General features: G+C 39.1%; 1 protein-coding gene across 20 annotated transcripts in view; it reads right to left on the bottom strand.

Moving 5' to 3' along the window:
- DOCK9 (dedicator of cytokinesis 9) overlaps positions 1 to 17,931 on the bottom strand; it is a 319,065-nt gene that overhangs the window by 12,936 nt on the left and 288,198 nt on the right. For 10 of the 20 annotated variants that reach the window (XM_065592481.1, XM_065592528.1, XM_065592553.1 and 7 more), the window contains exons 46-50: positions 8,338 to 8,460; positions 5,391 to 5,504; positions 4,651 to 4,686; positions 3,664 to 3,810; positions 591 to 801 (exon numbers count right to left, since the gene is read on the bottom strand). In XM_065592481.1, the coding sequence (XP_065448553.1) occupies positions 591 to 801; positions 3,664 to 3,810; positions 4,651 to 4,686; positions 5,391 to 5,504; positions 8,338 to 8,460 (631 nt within the window). Of the gene's footprint in view, positions 1 to 590; positions 802 to 3,663; positions 3,811 to 4,650; positions 4,687 to 5,390; positions 5,582 to 8,337; positions 8,461 to 17,931 lie in introns of all 20 variants that reach the window. The other 10 variants (XM_065592546.1, XM_005303903.5, XM_008164120.4 and 7 more) reach the window with 2 other exon arrangements.

The following is a 17,931-nucleotide window of genomic DNA, read 5'->3' as shown; positions in this document are numbered from 1 at the left end:
TGGAGGGGTCTTATCCAAGATCACAGCCCTAACTGATATGGTGATAACTCTTAGCCCTAGTTTCCATATTCTTATTATTTATTGCATTATAAATAAGGGAGGTAAGCGCACACACACACACACACACACACACACACAAAAAAGATTGAGGAACCCCTTTATCCAAAACAAAAATATTAATTTGAAAGTAAAAGCTATGTGGGATCCTATTCTTATGTGATCTTCCTCCACATTCTCTGATCAGCAGTTATCGGAGTGCAAAGGGATCACATGACAAAATGTACTGCCATAGGATCAATACTCTCTTACAGAAAAGTAAGAGGATTTCTGTGTTACATTTAATACATCATGAAGTGTATGTACAGTTTGAAAGAAAAGAAATTTGTTTGGCCTACACCTAATCTTTGGTTTATTTTGCTTTAGTAGCTACCATCAACAGTCTTGCATGAAATCCTTGAAATGAACTGGGATTCTCCTGACAAAACACAAGAGGTTATTCACTTACAGAATTCCAAACACCAAGAGCTAAATATGAAGACATAATACAAAAAAGCAGTCCTCTTTAAAAATAGAAATCCATCATACAATACCTGTCAAAATAGTTCGTCGTTTACACTGTTCTTCCACTCCTCCTCGTCTTTTACCAGATTGAGTAAAGGGCATTTCAAACATAAAACGACGAATATTGTGAGTTCTTTCAAACTCTGTTTTTCTCTCTTGCAATTCCTTTTCTTCAAAATATGGGACTACATGTGTAACTTGTATATATGCATATTTTGAGTCCAAATCCTTGGGATTCACCTTTAGAAAAATAGAAAAATATTTAAATTGCAACTATTTAAAGTTGATTTTTTAATTTGAAATTGTATAGTTTTTATAAAGTAAATTTGGCTCTGGTTCTGCAAGTAAATCCAGGTGTGAAACCCCTGAGCTCCACTGATTTCAAAACTGAAGTACCCTCCTTTATTAACTTAAAAGTTACAGGCAGTGATAGTATAACATTAGTATATTTGTCTAGTGACACAATTTTCTACCTTTTTACAGTACAGGACTGCAGATAAAAGACACATACACAGAGCAGTGTCAACATAGCAAATTATATTAGATTCCATTAAGACGCTACATTAACAGAAGAATTAAGTAAGCACAATTGAGCAGTCAAAAGTGAGGAAATAAATACTGGTGTCCTGTCTCTCTACGGCTGGTACAAGGATAACCTTGAAGTCAAAAATTATTATTGTTATATCGTTACCAGTTAAAAATGTTCTTTATAGCATACCATCTCAGAGAGAAATATTATCAAAAGCAAAAAAACAAGTCAAAAGATCACGTAGAAAAATTAAATTTAAAACAAAATACCCCAGAAATGTCACCAAAACATGACAAATCAACTCGGTAAACCACTAAAAGTATTAACAACACTACAAACATTCAAACGAAGTCATTGGGTGAAATCCTGAAGTTGAAAACAATGGGAGTTTTGTCTTTGACTTTAATGGGGTCAGGATTTCACTTTGTGATTAAGGCACTGGGTTGGGACTTGGGAGACACGCGTTTAAATTACTGCCTCTGCCACAGACTGCCTGTGTGACTCTGAATACACCTCTACCTCAATATAACGCTACCCGATATAACACGAATTCGGATATAACGCGGTAAAGCAGCGCTCCGGGAGGGCGGGGCTGCGCACTCCGGTGGATCAAAGCAAGTTCAATATAACGCGGTTTCACCTATAACGCAGTAAGATTTTTTGGCTCCCGAGAACAGCGTTATATCGAGGTAGAGGTGTATATAATTTTATCTATTTGTGCCTCAACTTGCCATCTGTAAAGTGGCAATAATTATACTTCCATACCTCACAGGGGAATTATTATGATCAACTCATTCATGAGTATGAGGCACTCCAATACTAGGATGATAGGGATCATAAACCCAAGATACTTCTGACGGTCAATTTTTGTATAATATTGTGGCTGTTTTTCCTGAAAGGAAGAGGCATGTGCAGAAAGATAATATTAAAGAAAATATAGTTCCCAACTCTTATACAGTGCTTTTTATCTACACAACTCAATGGTACTTTCCTCCTTTGTCAAGTGCTATATTTCAATTTTAGATATGGAAAACGAGGTACAGAAAAGTGAAGAGACTTGCTCAAGGTCACCTAATAGGACAATGGCAGAATTGGGACTAGAACTCAAGTTTCTTAAGGTCCCAGTCCAGTGCCCTACCCCACTCAGACACACTGTTGATTTCTTTTTTGAAGAAAAGTCTGCGGTGTTTTCATACCCCTTCCCTGGACCTTATGGGTAACTTTGCTTGCTGAGTATGAGACAAAGACAGGAAGACAGACACTTCCCTGAAAACTCTGACTAGACTGCATGATGGAGGCAAAACCTGAGAATAGTCCATAGATATAAAAAGGATAGAGTACAGCCTATTCTCCTCAAACACACCAATTTTGACTAGTTGTAAGAGAAATCCTCACTAGGTTTAAAGCATTTATATCCAAACACATTGGAAAGGTTGCGAAGAACTGAGGGTACAGCATAGGTCTGTGAAGTTTGGTCCTAGCCTGAGTTTTTATTCCCATTCAGGTTCCAATGTGAGTGGGGGCAGCTTCACCCTCTCTGCTGCCTTGTTAGGCTGAGAAGTGTCAAATGAATCTTGTGACCTTGTCAGATAGACAGAAGCAGGACAGGCAAGAAGTGGTAATTTAGGAGGGAATTGCTGCTGGCTCTGGAGTTTGGTGGAGGGTGAAGCTTAGCTGCTGGTCAAGAGTTCTGGACTAGATGTTAAGGGGAACGAGTTGGGACCTAGAATGGCCTCTTATGCACAAGATGTCCTTTTCAACCTGAGGGTTGCTGTAGCTCTGTTCTGCCTGATCTTCTGTTATGTGTGCGCACCATCTTAGGAACCCTCAGCCCTGAGGGAGAATATCTCCAACTGAGTGACAAAGCAGACAAAGGGCTAATTTGAGAGGCCAATCATATAAAAGAGATTTGTGGGCAAATTATCAATTTTTTCCCAATAAATACTCAGCTAGGCTTACCAAAGAGAGCTCTAGCTCTACTGTACACTAGATTTTGGACACAGATACTTCTATCTAGGTACTACTATTGCTCCATCTGTGTCTGAGATCCTGAAAACCCATCTGTGCCCCATAGTGTTTGAGAACCTACGAAAGGGTTTCACAAAAGGGTGGTCTGTATCTCTCACTGCAACTGGATCAATTTGGACTCTACCCCAAACTGCAGAAGTGGGAAAAATCCTCTGTGAGGATAACAGCATGCATAGGAAGGAGAAGGATCTATGGTACACTGTGTGGGCAGCAAGTAGCCAAATGACCTAAAGATAACAAGGCAGATTTAAAAGTTACTCAGTTTTGTCTTAACAGAAAAGCCTTACATTGCTATGCGTGACAAAAGCCAGGAAATTCAAAACTAAGGCATACTTTATGAGAGCCATCATGCCCCTTACCCCCTACAGCCAACACTTTATTCAGATACGCAGCATGTGTGCACACATAATGAGGATAGGATAGTGACGATTCAAACTCAGATTCTTGATTTTCTAGAGATTCATGAAATGTAATTATGAGATTTTTGGGATAAACTTGTTTTAGTTTTAAATAACATATCCTGCTTTACAAATAAACAGTTTTACTTTGCCAGAATCCTGGATCATTCTGACGTTTTCTGATCCAAATTTGTCAGAGTAGAGCTTATGTAGTCTCTGGGAAATCTCTGAAAGAGATGTGAGTTTAGGCTCTTTATATATATACTCCTTTCCATCTTCATCCTCAAAGAATCCCTGAAAGAAACAAACAATCATTAGAATCCTTAAAGAACAGCCGCCAATTGTTACAACGTACAGAGTGGTTTATGCTTTTCAAGGCAAACTTAAATGTTCAATGTCACGGTTCAAGCAAAAGTAAAAATATCTATCAAAACTATCAAAATAAAATCCAAGTTAAAAAGGTACCCTATGAGGAAAAAAAAGTGAATTAGCTACTATAGAATGAGTGCACAGGTAATGGAAGCACACAAAATTACAAACTTATGAAAGGATTATTGTAATTATTTGATGTGCTAACATTAAAAGTTTTGGGATCAAAACTGATTTTTCATATTCTTCCAAAATGAATTGTTTTCATCCCTGTTTCACTTGCCAAAAGATCCATTTCCTTGCCAAAAGGGATTATTTGACTCTCCATTGACTGCTTCAATAACAATTTACAAAAAAAGATTGAAAAACAGTTTTACGGGGGTTTTACATACTGGATTGTACAGTACAATGAAATAAAACCACACCTACTTTCTCATTTAAAAATCTTTACATTATATTGAACATAAATATTTGTGTGTTTTCACTGTTAAACCACCTGTTTTGAAATCTTGGTTGAATCAAATATAGAAGTGCATGGAAGGTGAAACAGGTGACTGCTTTAAAGCAAAAAGCCAAGTCTGAGTTAATGTTTTAAATCAGAAAATAAATATTTCTGTCATAAGATGGAACGGACAAAAAGTGAAAGAAACAGAACATACCATGTATAAACACAGGCTACACTGACAAAAATACCCACATCAAACTAAGCTGAAATGCAGTAAAAATTACTGCATTGCTTGCTTTGTAAGCAGCTACTGTAATTACCTCCACATCTCTTTCACTGTCTGTAAACTGGTATTGCTATAAAATTATAAAAGACAACAACAGAATAAATTGAAGGTTATATTGCTCAACGTAGTTTACAATCTCCCCATTCCCTAAAAAGCCTGTCAGCTATCCAAATGAAATCAGTTAACTAAAAACTGGGTTACACACACAACAAATGTACACAATATTTGGCTACTGTGGCATATTTTACTGATACAAATACAGTGTAGATATATTACAGGATGAGAAGCTGTCAAATGCACACAGTCAGCCAGAACTTTTGATTTAGTGTTTTGAAGCATGCAGCGCTGATGTATAGGAAATAGGTGATTTGTTTCTGTAAATGGCACTGAATGTTATTTTTAGAATAACAGCTAGAATGCATACAGATCTGAAAAGCAAACTTGCAAACCACACTGCAGTACCAAAGATGGTGCTCAAAAAATTGCTAAGAATTATTATTATGGAGAACTTACCGCTGCCTTAAGATAGTAACAAAAAGAAAGAAAAAGAAAAAGCAGAAAGTTTACTGAGGAAGATAAGGAGGAATCACACTGGATATGACAAATGTATTAAACCAGACAATCATTACTACCAGAACAAATCTATCATGTTTTTTTATTTTGCAGTGTCAATATAGAAATCAAAGGAAGAGTGAATCAGGATATGTTGCAAAATTTTTAATAGTTTTTTGACCGTATTTTATAGTTGACAAGGTGATATTAAATAATGCTTACCTGTCCAAAGAATGCTACTCTGAAATAAGTGCCAAGTAGTCTCTTGCCTGTATGCATAACTTCTGTTACTTTGCTGTATGCCCGATGAAGTGTGTCATATAGATGAGCTAGTCTCTAAAAAACACCACAGAAGTTTGGAATGGCAGCACTTAGAAGCAACACTTTCTCTTTATTTTAAACATAAAAAAGCACTGTGTTAAGGAGAAAAAGCTCTTTTAGTCACTAACATCAACCTTCTAAAAGAAAATGTATTAACAAAAACAACACTACCACCACTTAGGACTCATAGCAGTGGAGTTAAGACACTAAGGGCTAGATTGTTATGTTCCTTCTAGTCCTCCTTGTTCAGAGGAGAGTGAGAGTGAGTGAGTGAGTGAGGGGAGGGGTGTGTGTGAGAGAATAAACTGTTACTGTCATAGTAGTAGCATATGCTGGCTCAGTTGTTTTGGCTGGCGCACTGGGGGACGACATAGCCAATGCTTAATATAAAAACGGCCATACTGGATCAGACCAATGATCCATCTAGCCCAGTACCCTGTCCTCCAACAGTGGCCAGTGCCAGATGCTTCAAAGGGAATGAACAGAACAGGGAAGTTATCGAGTCATCCACCCCTGTCATTCAGTCCCAGGTTCTGGCCATCAGAGGCTTAGGGACACCTAGGGTATGTCTACACTGCATTAAAAACCCATGACTGGCACATGCTGGTGGACTCGGGCTAAGGGGCTGTTTAATTTCGGTGTAGATGTCTGGGCTCTGGGATCCTCCCATTTCGCAGGGTCCCAGAGTCAGGGCTTCAGCCCAAGCCTGAATGTCTACACCACAGTTAAATAACCCCTTTGCCCACACCCCTTAGCCTGAGTCAGGTAGCATGGATCAGTCACAGGTTTTTAACTGCAGTGTAGATATACCCCCAGAGCATGGGGTTGTGTCTGTGACCATATTGGCTAATAGTCATTGATCGCCCTATTGTCCACAAACTTACCTAATTGTTTTTTGAACCCTGTTATACTTTTGGCCTTCACAACATCCCCTGGCAAGAGTTTCACAGGTTGACTGTGTGTTGTGTAAAGAAGTACATCCTTATTTTAGTTTTAAACTTGTTGCCTATTAATTTCATTGGGTGACCCCGGTTCATGTGTTATGTGAATGGGTAAATAACATTTCTCTATTAACTTTCTCCATATCATTCATGATTTTATAGACCTCTATCATAAGCCCCCTTAGTAATCTCTTTTCTAAAATGAACAAGTGTTTTTAAATCTCTCCTCAGATGGAAGCTGTTCTGTACTCCTAATAGTTTTTGTTGCCTTTCTCTGAACCTTTTCCAATTCTAATACATCTTTTTTGAGATGGGACAACCTGCACTGCACACAGAATCATCCACTTTTACAGTTGCATGATGATATTTTCTGTCTTATTATTTATCCCTTTCCTAGTGGTTCCTAACATTGCTAGCTTTTTTGACTGCTGCTGCACGCTTAGCAGATGTTCTGAGAAGTATCCACAATTACTCTTTCTTGAGTGGTAACAGCTAATTTACACCCCATCATTTTGTCTGATAGTTGGGATTATTTTTTCTAATGTGTATTACTTTGCACTTATCAACATTGAATTTCATCTGCCATTTTGTTGTCCAGTCACCTGGTTTAGTGAGATCCCTTTTAACTCTTTGCAGTCAGCTTTGGATTTAACAATCTTGAGTAATCTAGTATAATCTGCAAATTTTGCCACCTCACTGTTGACTATGCTTTCCAAATCATTTATGAATAGGTTGAACAGCACAGGTTCCAATACAGATCCTTAGGGGACTCCACTATTTACCTTCTCTCCATTATGAAAACCACCATTTATTCCTACTCTGTTTCCTGTCTTTTAACCAGATTCTGATCCATGAGATGACGTTCCCTCTTATTCAATGACTGTTTAATTTGCTTAAGAGTTTTTGGTGTGGGACCTTGTCAAAGGCTTTCTGAAAGTTCAAGTACACTATATTCACTGGATCACCCTCGTCCACATGTTTACTGACACCATGTTGACTCTTCGCCATCATATCATGTTTCTCTATGTGTCTGATAATTTTATCCTTTACTATAGTTTCAACCAATTTGCCTGGTACTGAAGTTAGGCTTACTAGCCCATAATTGCCAGGCATGTTACTGGAGCCTTTTTTTAAACATCACCCATTCCCCTACCCATCTGCTGACAGGAGAAGGTAGGGAAGGTAGGGAAGGAATAACTCCCCCTTACGTCTCTGTGTCAGTGTATAACTGTGGCCGTGATCAGGCCCAAACTGACTTGTCAATGATCATGCATCAAGTGAATACAGTACATCCCTCAGTATTACCCATATTGCATTTTCAATACTATTTGATATTACAGTAATGTAATATCAAATGACTACTGAATAAAGTTTATGAAAAACAATCCTAAAAGTAACAATACTAAATCCTAAGAGGTGTTAAACATGCAACTCTAATTGACTTAAATGGTAGTTAAAGATGCTCAGAACTTCTTTGGAGTTGGAATTGTATTTGCCATTGGTTTTCAGTTGGATAAAAAAATTCTGAAAATAATTTCATTACATTAACTTATTATTATTATATGTATACACATGCAGGATCATGCATATAAAATTGTTTTATGAAAAGCTCTCTGTTTTTGCATATTGATTTTTAATTGGATGCACAGTATAAATTCCAATGATGAAAGGCATATACAAAACCATTTAGTTCTTCAAGGTATACATGAAGCAGGAACTGTGCAAGTGAAAGACCAAACTTTTTTGGTTTTAAATTAAACATGCCACTTTAAATTTGAACAAAGACTTCAAATAAAATTGTTCTGATGCTGTATTGTTCAGAGATATTTGATACATCATACTGTTATAGATTCAAAAGGCTAGATTGTTTTCATAGATAAATTTTAAAACAGAAGCCTATCAAATACCTCAAAATCCCTCCGTTTTTCATAAATGGGAATGATAAGTTTGTAGATGTCAGCAATCAGTTCATATCGTTCAGCCTTCCAGAGTCCATCTGCACATTGCTCTAACAATTCCATTAGCACATCCTAAAGTTAAAAAAAAGTAAAATTTAGCTGTTTTGCACTGCTTTGTTGTGTCTACATTAAAGAACTTCCCAAGAAAACACAAGGAAAATGGTAGTTTGTTGAAAAAGATAGATTCACAAAACAAAAATATGTAAAGGCATTGTGTTTTAAGGCAGAGTATTGGTTTATAAAAATCCAACACAGTAACAAACTCAAATACAGTTTGGATGTGAACATACACATTTTGCTTTTACTTTATACACCTCTACCTCGATATAACGCTGTCCTCGGGAGCCAAAAAATCTTACCGCGTTATAGGTGAAACCACGTTATATTGAACTTGCTTTGACCCACCGGAGTGCACAGCCCCCCCCCCCCCCCCCCCCCCCGAGCACTGCTTTACCGCATTATATCCGAATTAGTGTTATATCGGGTGGCGTTATATCGAGGTAGCGGTGTATAGCACGTTAGAATAGAACAAAAGAATGGCCATACTGGGTCAGACCAAAGGTCCATCCAGCCCAGTATCCTGTTTACCAACAATGACCAATGCCAGGTGTCCCAGAAGGAGTGAACCTAACAGGTAATCATCAAGTGACCTCTCTCCTGCCATCCATCTCCACCCTCTGACAAACCGAGGCTAAGGACACCATTCCTTACCCATTCTGGCTAATAGCCATTAATGGACTTAACTTCCATGAATTTATCTAGTTTTCTTTTAAACCCTGTTATAGTCCTAGCCTTCACAACCTCCTCAGGCAAGGAGGAGAACATTGATTTAGAGAACTTCATGAACTTCAAAGACAACTCAACGTGCGTACACCTAACAAAGGAACATTCTTGCCTTATATAGCTTTTGTTCTGGGTATGTTTATATGCAGTCAAGCAAATAAGTTTTATAATCACTTTTCAGAAGCCATATTATAAAGCAAATTTTCTGTTTATTATGTACTTTTTATGGTCTGTTTGTGAAAAACATTACTTAATAAAAAGCCAGCTGGATACAACACTTAAAATTTTATTGTTTATATTTAGTTTCTACAAGAACTACCCAATTAATTATATTTTCAGTGCAATTACCTGCATTACACTAATAGGTACTCAGAAATGTGTACTTATTAATGCACATTCTGTGAACTTGAATTTGATATACCATGTCTGAGATGAAAAGGTAAATGACAAGAGCAAGAAAGTTTAAGAAACTGAGAAATATGAGGAAGCAAAAAAGGCTACTTGGGCATAACATTCCTGGCTTTTTTTTTTTTTTTTTTAACCCTATCTTTCTTGTTGCAAGAAGATTAGTTAAGGCAAATCGTTTATGCACTTAATTGTGGTACCATTTTGTACAACATATCTTTTTCTGTTTTATGTACCACTAGAACTCTTAATAGTCCAGTACAACATAGAATAGATATTTCATTCAAAAAACCCACTATGGATTACTTGTCATTAAAGTGTGCATTTTCCATATATTTTCTAATGGAATGTTATTACATTAAAAATCATAAGCAAATTTGAACTACCAGACTAATTCTATCAACTGGAGTACTACACGCACTTTGCAATAGTACAGTGAAGAGAAATTGGACAGTGTGGAGAAAAGCTACTAATGTAGAATGATAAAGGGTTTGCAAGAAATGGACTTTGAAGCTAGATTAAGGAAATGTATTGTGTGAAAAATATAGGCTGTAGTGATTTATGACTCTGGTATAAAAGTTAATAAAGGACTTCTACAATGATAAAAGAGTAATTGTTCCCATAAATTTGCAATGACTGTATTAGAATTTCAAAGAGAAATAAGAAAAAAATCAGTTTAAATATTAGAATAATGAACCAAGTTTATTTCAGGATTGGAGGAATAAGTAAGATATTCTATTTGGCCAAATTAGAAATGACATTTGTTTCATATGATTCTCTCATAATAGAGTTACAGACACCAGAAGATTTAAACAAGTATACAAAATTGTTACATAAGTAAAATGTTAACATAATATTAGCCTTGTATACAAGCTTTATTCCTTGGCACAAAATTATGGCCAATGTATTTTATTTCAGTAAGTGGTATTTACATGGAACTATTTTTCATGCTAAGCAGGTTCAATAGTTGTGGTAAGATTTGGCAATCATTTAAATGTTTTCTTTCATTTGCTTTGTTTAAGTCATTTAATCTTTAGAAGTATTGTGTCTGTAGTTTGCATGCACTTCAATACATTAAATAGATACCATATTATGAAACTAGTAACTTTTTTGACTATATATTCCTTCTCTCATCCTGTTTTGCTTTTCCATTCCATTAGTCATCTGTAAACTACTAGACTAGTGGACTATAAAATTTAAAAAGGGAGAGACGAAATTTTAAAATGGTGAATGTATTCGCCTCCCCTCACCCAGTTCTGATGCATTTGTTATTCCAAATTAGGTTACATTTTGTTTTTTAAAAGAAATTCTATAGAATGCATTGTTGGGCCTGACACAGGTCACTGTAGGGCATAAAATCATCTTTGCTCTCTTCTTCTCTTTAGCTAGCTGTGCCTTCTGTGCTCTGCCTTGTTGGAGGAAGAACACAGAATCGCCTAAGGAATTTAACAGGGGCCAAGATCAAGACCATAATCTTTAATTTTCTATCTGTAGACATCAGGATACATGATTGTGCAAGAGCTGATTTACAGCTCTAGCACTTTAACTGTGTTGCCTTGATGCAGCATATTCTTTCTTCCCCCGTGTACTGAGGTATGTAATGACATTCATGAAGTCCAAGTGCTGCATTTTTTGTGGACAGCATGGTGGAGCTGCAGTGTTTATTCCTCTTATAATGTGGCTTAAAGTACACTGTATAATGGTAACCTCACTTTATCATCTTCTACTGATTTTTATATGACTTGACACTGTGAACTTGTATATTACTATTTAACTACTTTAATTCTAGGAAATCGGAAGTATTTATCTCTTCTGTGCTTACGAAAACTTATACATTTGGGTTATTTTTCTAAGTGTTTTCACGTGGTTAACTCAGAGATTCCGAATGCACATTTGCAGCTATAATGTAATATCAATTACAGCTAATTGCTAGGTATGAATATACTATATTCACAAATACCTTTGTCCATTTTAATGGATAAAAAATTTGTTTTGTTAAGTGCAAATACATTCCAAAATTACACTGTATGCAACTCAATTACAGTAGCATTGTTACCATATCTCCAGCTGTTTATTCCGCAGTGTATGATCCTAAAACAGTTGAGCTGTTATTATTTATATTATCGTTGCACCTAGGAGTCCCAGTCATGGACCAGGACCTTCTTGTGCCAAAAGCTGTACTGTGGCATACATGCAGCTGCTCAAGTAGACTGACTTTCCTTAGAACATCCCTCAACTGACTGTCCATAAGGAAGACAATTGCCTTGCTGGACTGAATTCAATAGTGCCTGTATAAAGTATAACCAAGACATTTCTACCCTCTTAATAGAAAAGAGGGTGACCTGAAGGGAAAAAAATTGGTTTCTAAAGACCACACTATAACTTGCTTAGATGGGGTCTTCAGTAGCTAGTCATCCAAGTAAAAGGAGAACAACTTGTTAGTCAGCAGGCTAGTAGTATTAAAGAGTATTAACATTATTTACAACTGATACTATGCTCAGCACTATACAAAACAGAGATAAAGGTGGTTCCTGAAGATCTTAGAAGCTTAAAAGACAGGCAAAAAGAAGCGGTACATAAGAAGATTCAGGTGATGGAATAACAGACATTCATTATTACTGATGAGTTCATTACTTGCGATCCAGCTGTGCTTTTGGTGATGGGGAAGGGGACAATGTTTTTGGATGCTCCAGAGGTGGAACAGAAACATTTGATTGTTTTTCCTCCTTAAAATGAAATTGTAACTTACACCTTCCAAGATATTTGTAAAAGCTTATCACCTGACTACTGCCACATTTATGCTAGACTGGTCTAATTTTTCCTCAATTAAGTATGTTAAGTTTCTCCTCCCCATCTCTCCTTTACATGTACACTTAGGTACTTTATAACCCCCTATCATTTTGTGATAATCTTGTGAACTATAGACCTTGTTAAAAGTTTATTTATGTCCTAGAGATTAAACAGGCGAAACCACATTCAAATATGACTGATAAAAACAGCCTTATGCCATAAGTTCAGTTATCACTCAATGTTGTTTGTTTCCATGTTTCTTGTTTGTGCTTCCAAGATAAAAGAAAGTATTAGGGTTCATATTAATACATGCACTAAAATCACTAAACCATAGAATTTACTGTTATCCTCAAATTCTAACTTCATTTTTACAATCACATTTGTTGGATGTCTATTGCTTGTCAGATGCTCAAAACTAAACACGCATCACTACTATACAGTATATTATGTTTACCAGTAAAAAATGTAACTATCAGAAACTGCTTACAGTACAAGAGCACTGATTTTTTTTAAACATGCCACCATGAAATCACACTAGGAAAAGAAACTCTGGTCTTTACCTGTAATTTTTCTTCTCTGAAACAGTATGTTTGTTAACCTCGAACATATGGGTGGATCTCCTGTCCAACAGGGAACTTGAAGGCATTACTGATGATTTGCAGCAGGAGGCACTAGAACTCACCCAACAACTGCTCCTCAAAACAATTTACTTGACTAATTATAAGTATGACCCTACCAATTTCGCAGCTGTGAAAAATGGGTCATGGACTGTGAAATAAGCCTTCCCTGTGAAATCTGATCTCCCCCTTGCTGCTGGGAGTACCCCAGCCAGGGGCTCCTAGCTGCAAGTCCTCATTGGGCTGGAGAGGGACAGGACAGGAAGCTACAGTGCGGAGCAGCAGCCATGGAGGTTCCTGCAGCTGGAGAAGGCTGGTGGACGTGGGTCTGAACTACCCCTAGCCGCAAGTCCCTGCTGCTGGCAAAGAGACCCCATGAAATTTTAAATATAAACATCTGAAAAGGTGAAACTGACCAATTTTAAAATCTTCTGGCTGTGAAATTGATCAATATGGACTGTGAATTTGGTAGAGAAGTAACACTACAGGAGCTGGTTAAAAACAACAAATTCCTTTTGATAATACAAACCCATCAGTGCTTTCATTTAACTGCAGTATTTTCTTCTCAGAACCTTACTGTTTCAAAGAATGGAAAATTTTGATATATGCTCATTTTCTTTCTGTGAAGATCTCCACTAGTGCTTCATATCTGTGTTGTCTCCCTCGGCAGTGGATCCAGAGGCAGCTGAAAATGCTGCTTAGAAAAGCAGTCTGCTGTGCCAGGCTCATTCCTGCTGCCATTTGAATGAGTGCTTCTAAAATGCTCTAATAAACTGCTTCAGATTAATTTCAGTATAAACCTTCTTTCTTTAAAACTTCAATTCCTCCTCGCCTACATAAGGTTTCCAATATGCACTAAAATCAAAACAAACTTACTTTTATTTATTTTTTCATTTTGGGAAGGACTAGCGGAGATCTTAATCACAGAAAAGAAATTTTCAACAGACATCACATTTTTCCATTCTATCTTGATAACAGTTTCACTTGTCCATTGAGACTAGGAAGTAATGTTCAGTCAGATTCTTAAAGAGGGGAGAAAAGGCAAGAAAAAGAAAATCTCCCTCTCTAATAATACATCCTGTGTAGATGCTGTAGAGATATGTTAGTAGAAGATTATAATTTAGAGATGCTCCTTCAAAAGGGACCGTATTATGAACATAGGAATTTGGAGATGTTCCCTGGAGGCAGGGGTTGGGAACACGGTGCTGCGCAGCAGTTCTCAAGAGATGCTCTCCAGTTTGTTTTATTCCTTTCTCATTTACTGGTTTATTATTTAATGAACCCCAAGATGGTTACAGATGCTTGTGCAAAAGAATGAAAAATCTAACTTACAAAGATAAACAGCAATATGTACCTTGTTGCTTTGTAGTTATTTTTCCCCAAAGAGAAGTTCCTCTGCCCAAAATGCAGCTAGAGATCTGCAATGTGCTCTGGAATGGAATGTTGGCTAAGGAATTAACATTTGTTTCCCCTGAGGCAGCACTGTATCCATCCAGAGAATATTTAGATTGACCTGGTATCGCCAGAGGTGAAATGAAAACATTTTCAATTTCTTATAGAAATGTTTGTTTTAAATGGATATTCCTAGTTGCGCTAAAGTGTTTTCACCTCATGCTTAGAATGCAGACAGAGGGAAGGCAGGCTGCTTGGGGCGGCCAAAACCCTGGAGCCAGCCCTGGTGCCGAGGGTCTCTATGCATACAGTCCTTCCTCGGTGCCGTAGCTTCTCTAACGGAGACTGGAGCGCTCTACACAGAGGTGTCGGTGCCGAGTGCTGCTTGGGACAGAGGGCTGCCTCCATGAGGAGTTGCTTGAGCCTGAAGTCCCTTTCCTTTTTCGTTCTCGGGCAGAACCCTTGGCAGATCTTGCAGCGATCTGTTTGATATGCCTCCCCCAGACACTTTAGCAGGAGTCATAGGGTTTGCCCCTTGGCATAGGCTTGTGGATGGTTCCATATGGTATAAAGCCTTGGAATCGAGGCATGGCCACGAACCCCAAGAAGGGAAGGAACTGGGGTGGGGGGAACCCCCAACTCTAACTATTAACTACTGTAACTAACACTAACTATTTAACTATTTACAGGCTGACAGAGATATTAAGGGAAACGCCTGCTGAAGCAAGAGAGACACTCCGCTCCAATGACCATCACTGGCAGTAAGAAGGAACTGAAGAGGTGGCGGGTCGGAGGGACTTATATACACCGCCATGAAGGTGCGACTCCAGTCGGCTCCACAGCCAACCGGACAGTTACCACTGGGGAAAAACCTTCCAATGACTGTGCACATGGTGCACACACGCCTACTTGGAATCGACATGAGCAAGCACTGGAAGAAGAACAGATACTTCCTTGAGTGGGATCTCCTGGCTCTGTGCCATCAATTTAAACCGTTCTTGGTACTGCTTAAAATCATCATCAGAGGTGAGAGGAGGGGGCATTATGTCTTCGTCTGGTGATGATGAGGAATTATGTGCAGGTGATGTTGTGTCCTGTTCTGTGCCCTCCTCCCTCTTGTCCCCTGTTTCATGCTGGACTTCTGTAGTATCTGGAATGGAGGATGGTGGTGGTGATCTTATCCTACTTCTATGTGGGGTGGGAGGTTGGTTATAAGGTGCCCTGTAGGCCGCCCCTGAGTCCCAATGTGACCATTGCATGGGGAAGGGCATGGGTGGGCATATTCATGGCTGTCCAAACCAGGGCTGCATATCTTGTCCATACTGGGCCATAGATCTCATGGGTCCCAAAGGTGGTCTGGTTATGATTGGTGAAGAATGGTGAGAGGAGAAGACACCCTCTTAGTGCTTATCGTCCTTGTTGCTAGAGAATGGTGGGGTGATGGGTGAGGCTGATTGTTCCGGTGCTGTATGCTCCAGGGAGCCATCAGTGCCGAAGAGTGGAGAGACTGGTATGGAGGACCCCAGGATGTCTCTCTGGTTTAGTAAATAGTGTGGTGCTGGTGGTTCCGGTGCTATTGCTAACAGTGCCAGTGTTTTGATGGTACTGTGGGTGGTGCTGATGCTTTGAGACTTAACTTGGTTGGTGCCGATGTTGCCATCTTTGCCCTCTCTGCTGATGCCGATGAAGTTGTCAGCATGGGTGGTGGTTGCATAGCCACTAGTGACAGCTTTGGTGCCTTTTCTTTCACTGGTGGTGTTGGTGCTGCAGCGGAGGTGGTAGGTTTAGACATGCTTCTACACGCCTTGTCTTTACTATAGGACTTGACAGAGGTCCCGGTGCCTTGAAGGTGCATACACTTGGAGTGGTTGGCACCGAGGACAGCGACCTGGCAGAGGAGACATTTCTTTTTTGTCGGCTCTCTCTTTGGTGAGGTCATAGCACTTTTCCTCAATCTTTTTGAGGAACGAGCCTTGTCTTTAGCGGAGGGTGAGGTACCTGGGATCGCCCTGTAGAAGGGGTCTGTTGTCTGGGGTCTGAAGCCAGGCAGAGAGATTTCTCCATAAGTATGAACTTCAGGTGTAGGTCTCAATCCCACCTGGTTCTGGCCTTCAAGTTGCTACAGTGAGTGCACTTCTGGGGAATATGCGACTCACCAAGGCAGCGGACACAGAGGGAATGTCTGTCTGAGGTGGGCATAGTGTCTCGGCACAAGCCACATCTTTTAAAACCTGGAAACCAGGCCCTGTTGAGTGTGGTTTGAAATAATATATATATATTTTTAAATAACTAACTAAGACTAATGCTTACTATAAACTGAAACTATTTCTAACTATGTTTTCTAGATCTGTCACTGACTGACTTTGGGACACTGCTACGGAGCTCCACTTCTGGCTGAGGATGGTTGAGAAGGAACTGAGGGGGTCGGGGCATGTGCGGTCTAGATGAGGTGCCAATGGCGCCACAAGACAGCAACTGCGCATGTGCAACCCAGATGGACACTGCTGCTGATATTCTCTGATCAACAGTGCAGGTATGCACCGATTCCTGAAGTGGAGCACCCACAGGGACATCACTTGAAGAAGAAGATGATCTATATCTATCTATCTATATCTGTATAATCATAATTCTCCACTGGTATTCCTACCATGTAGAGGAGTGTGAATTGCTCACAGTGATTAACATCATATCCTTCTGAATCTCCAGGTAGATTTGGTGGTACATTTCATTTTCTCTGCATCCCCCACATTGACTGTAGTTCTGCTAAAAAAAAAAAAAAAAAAAGTCTATACAATTGACTTTTTAAAAAACAAAACAAAACAGAATTGATTTTTTTTGGAAAATTTCCATAAGTAGGCCTGTAATGGGGGAAAAAGCCCAAGCAGTTTCCGATTGTTACAATTAAACATCTATGACATTATAAATAGTGTTCAGTTTTGAAATATTCCTTGAATGTATATTAGTCATTTTCTCTTACACTAGTGGTTCTCAACCTTTTTTGGGCTGAGGACCCATTTGAAAATCTTGATGTCCTGTCCCAAACCAGTAAATAACTTTAGTGCAAAAAAAATCTGGCTTACTAAATATTTCTTACCAACGATACATAATAAACACATTAACATAGTAAGTATTATATAAGTACACCATGTGTACCATAGTGGCAGATCCTGTGGCTCCTGTTCCGTGGGGCTGGCTAGACTCAGTTCCCTGCTCTGGGTGTTGCAACCTCTGGGCCATTCAGGTTTTTGGGAGCGGCCTCGCCAAATCTGGGTGAGCAGCACTGCAATCTGGCACATGGTGTCACAGTACTACTCACAAAAGTTTGACCCGGCCAGCCCCGTCATCATGCTGGAGGGGAGTGCTGTGATCCTGTGTACCAGGTCACAATGACTGGAGTGGGGAGCTGAGCCCAGTCAGCCCTGCAGAACTGGAGTTGCACGAGCTGCTGCTGTGGGGTGAGTATGGGGAGGCAAACAAGCCCTTGCGGAATGCGCCGTGAGTGCCGGGGCTGGAAGGTTGGTCAACCTGTAGCAGGTGCAGATGCAGGAGGTGATCC

The sequence above is a fragment of the Chrysemys picta genome, chromosome 1, assembly GCF_011386835.1.
Source record: "Chrysemys picta bellii isolate R12L10 chromosome 1, ASM1138683v2, whole genome shotgun sequence".
Lineage (NCBI taxonomy): Eukaryota > Metazoa > Chordata > Testudines > Emydidae > Chrysemys > Chrysemys picta.
The sequence above is the reverse complement of the archived record's forward strand: the minus strand, read 5'-3'. Positions and strand labels throughout refer to the sequence as shown.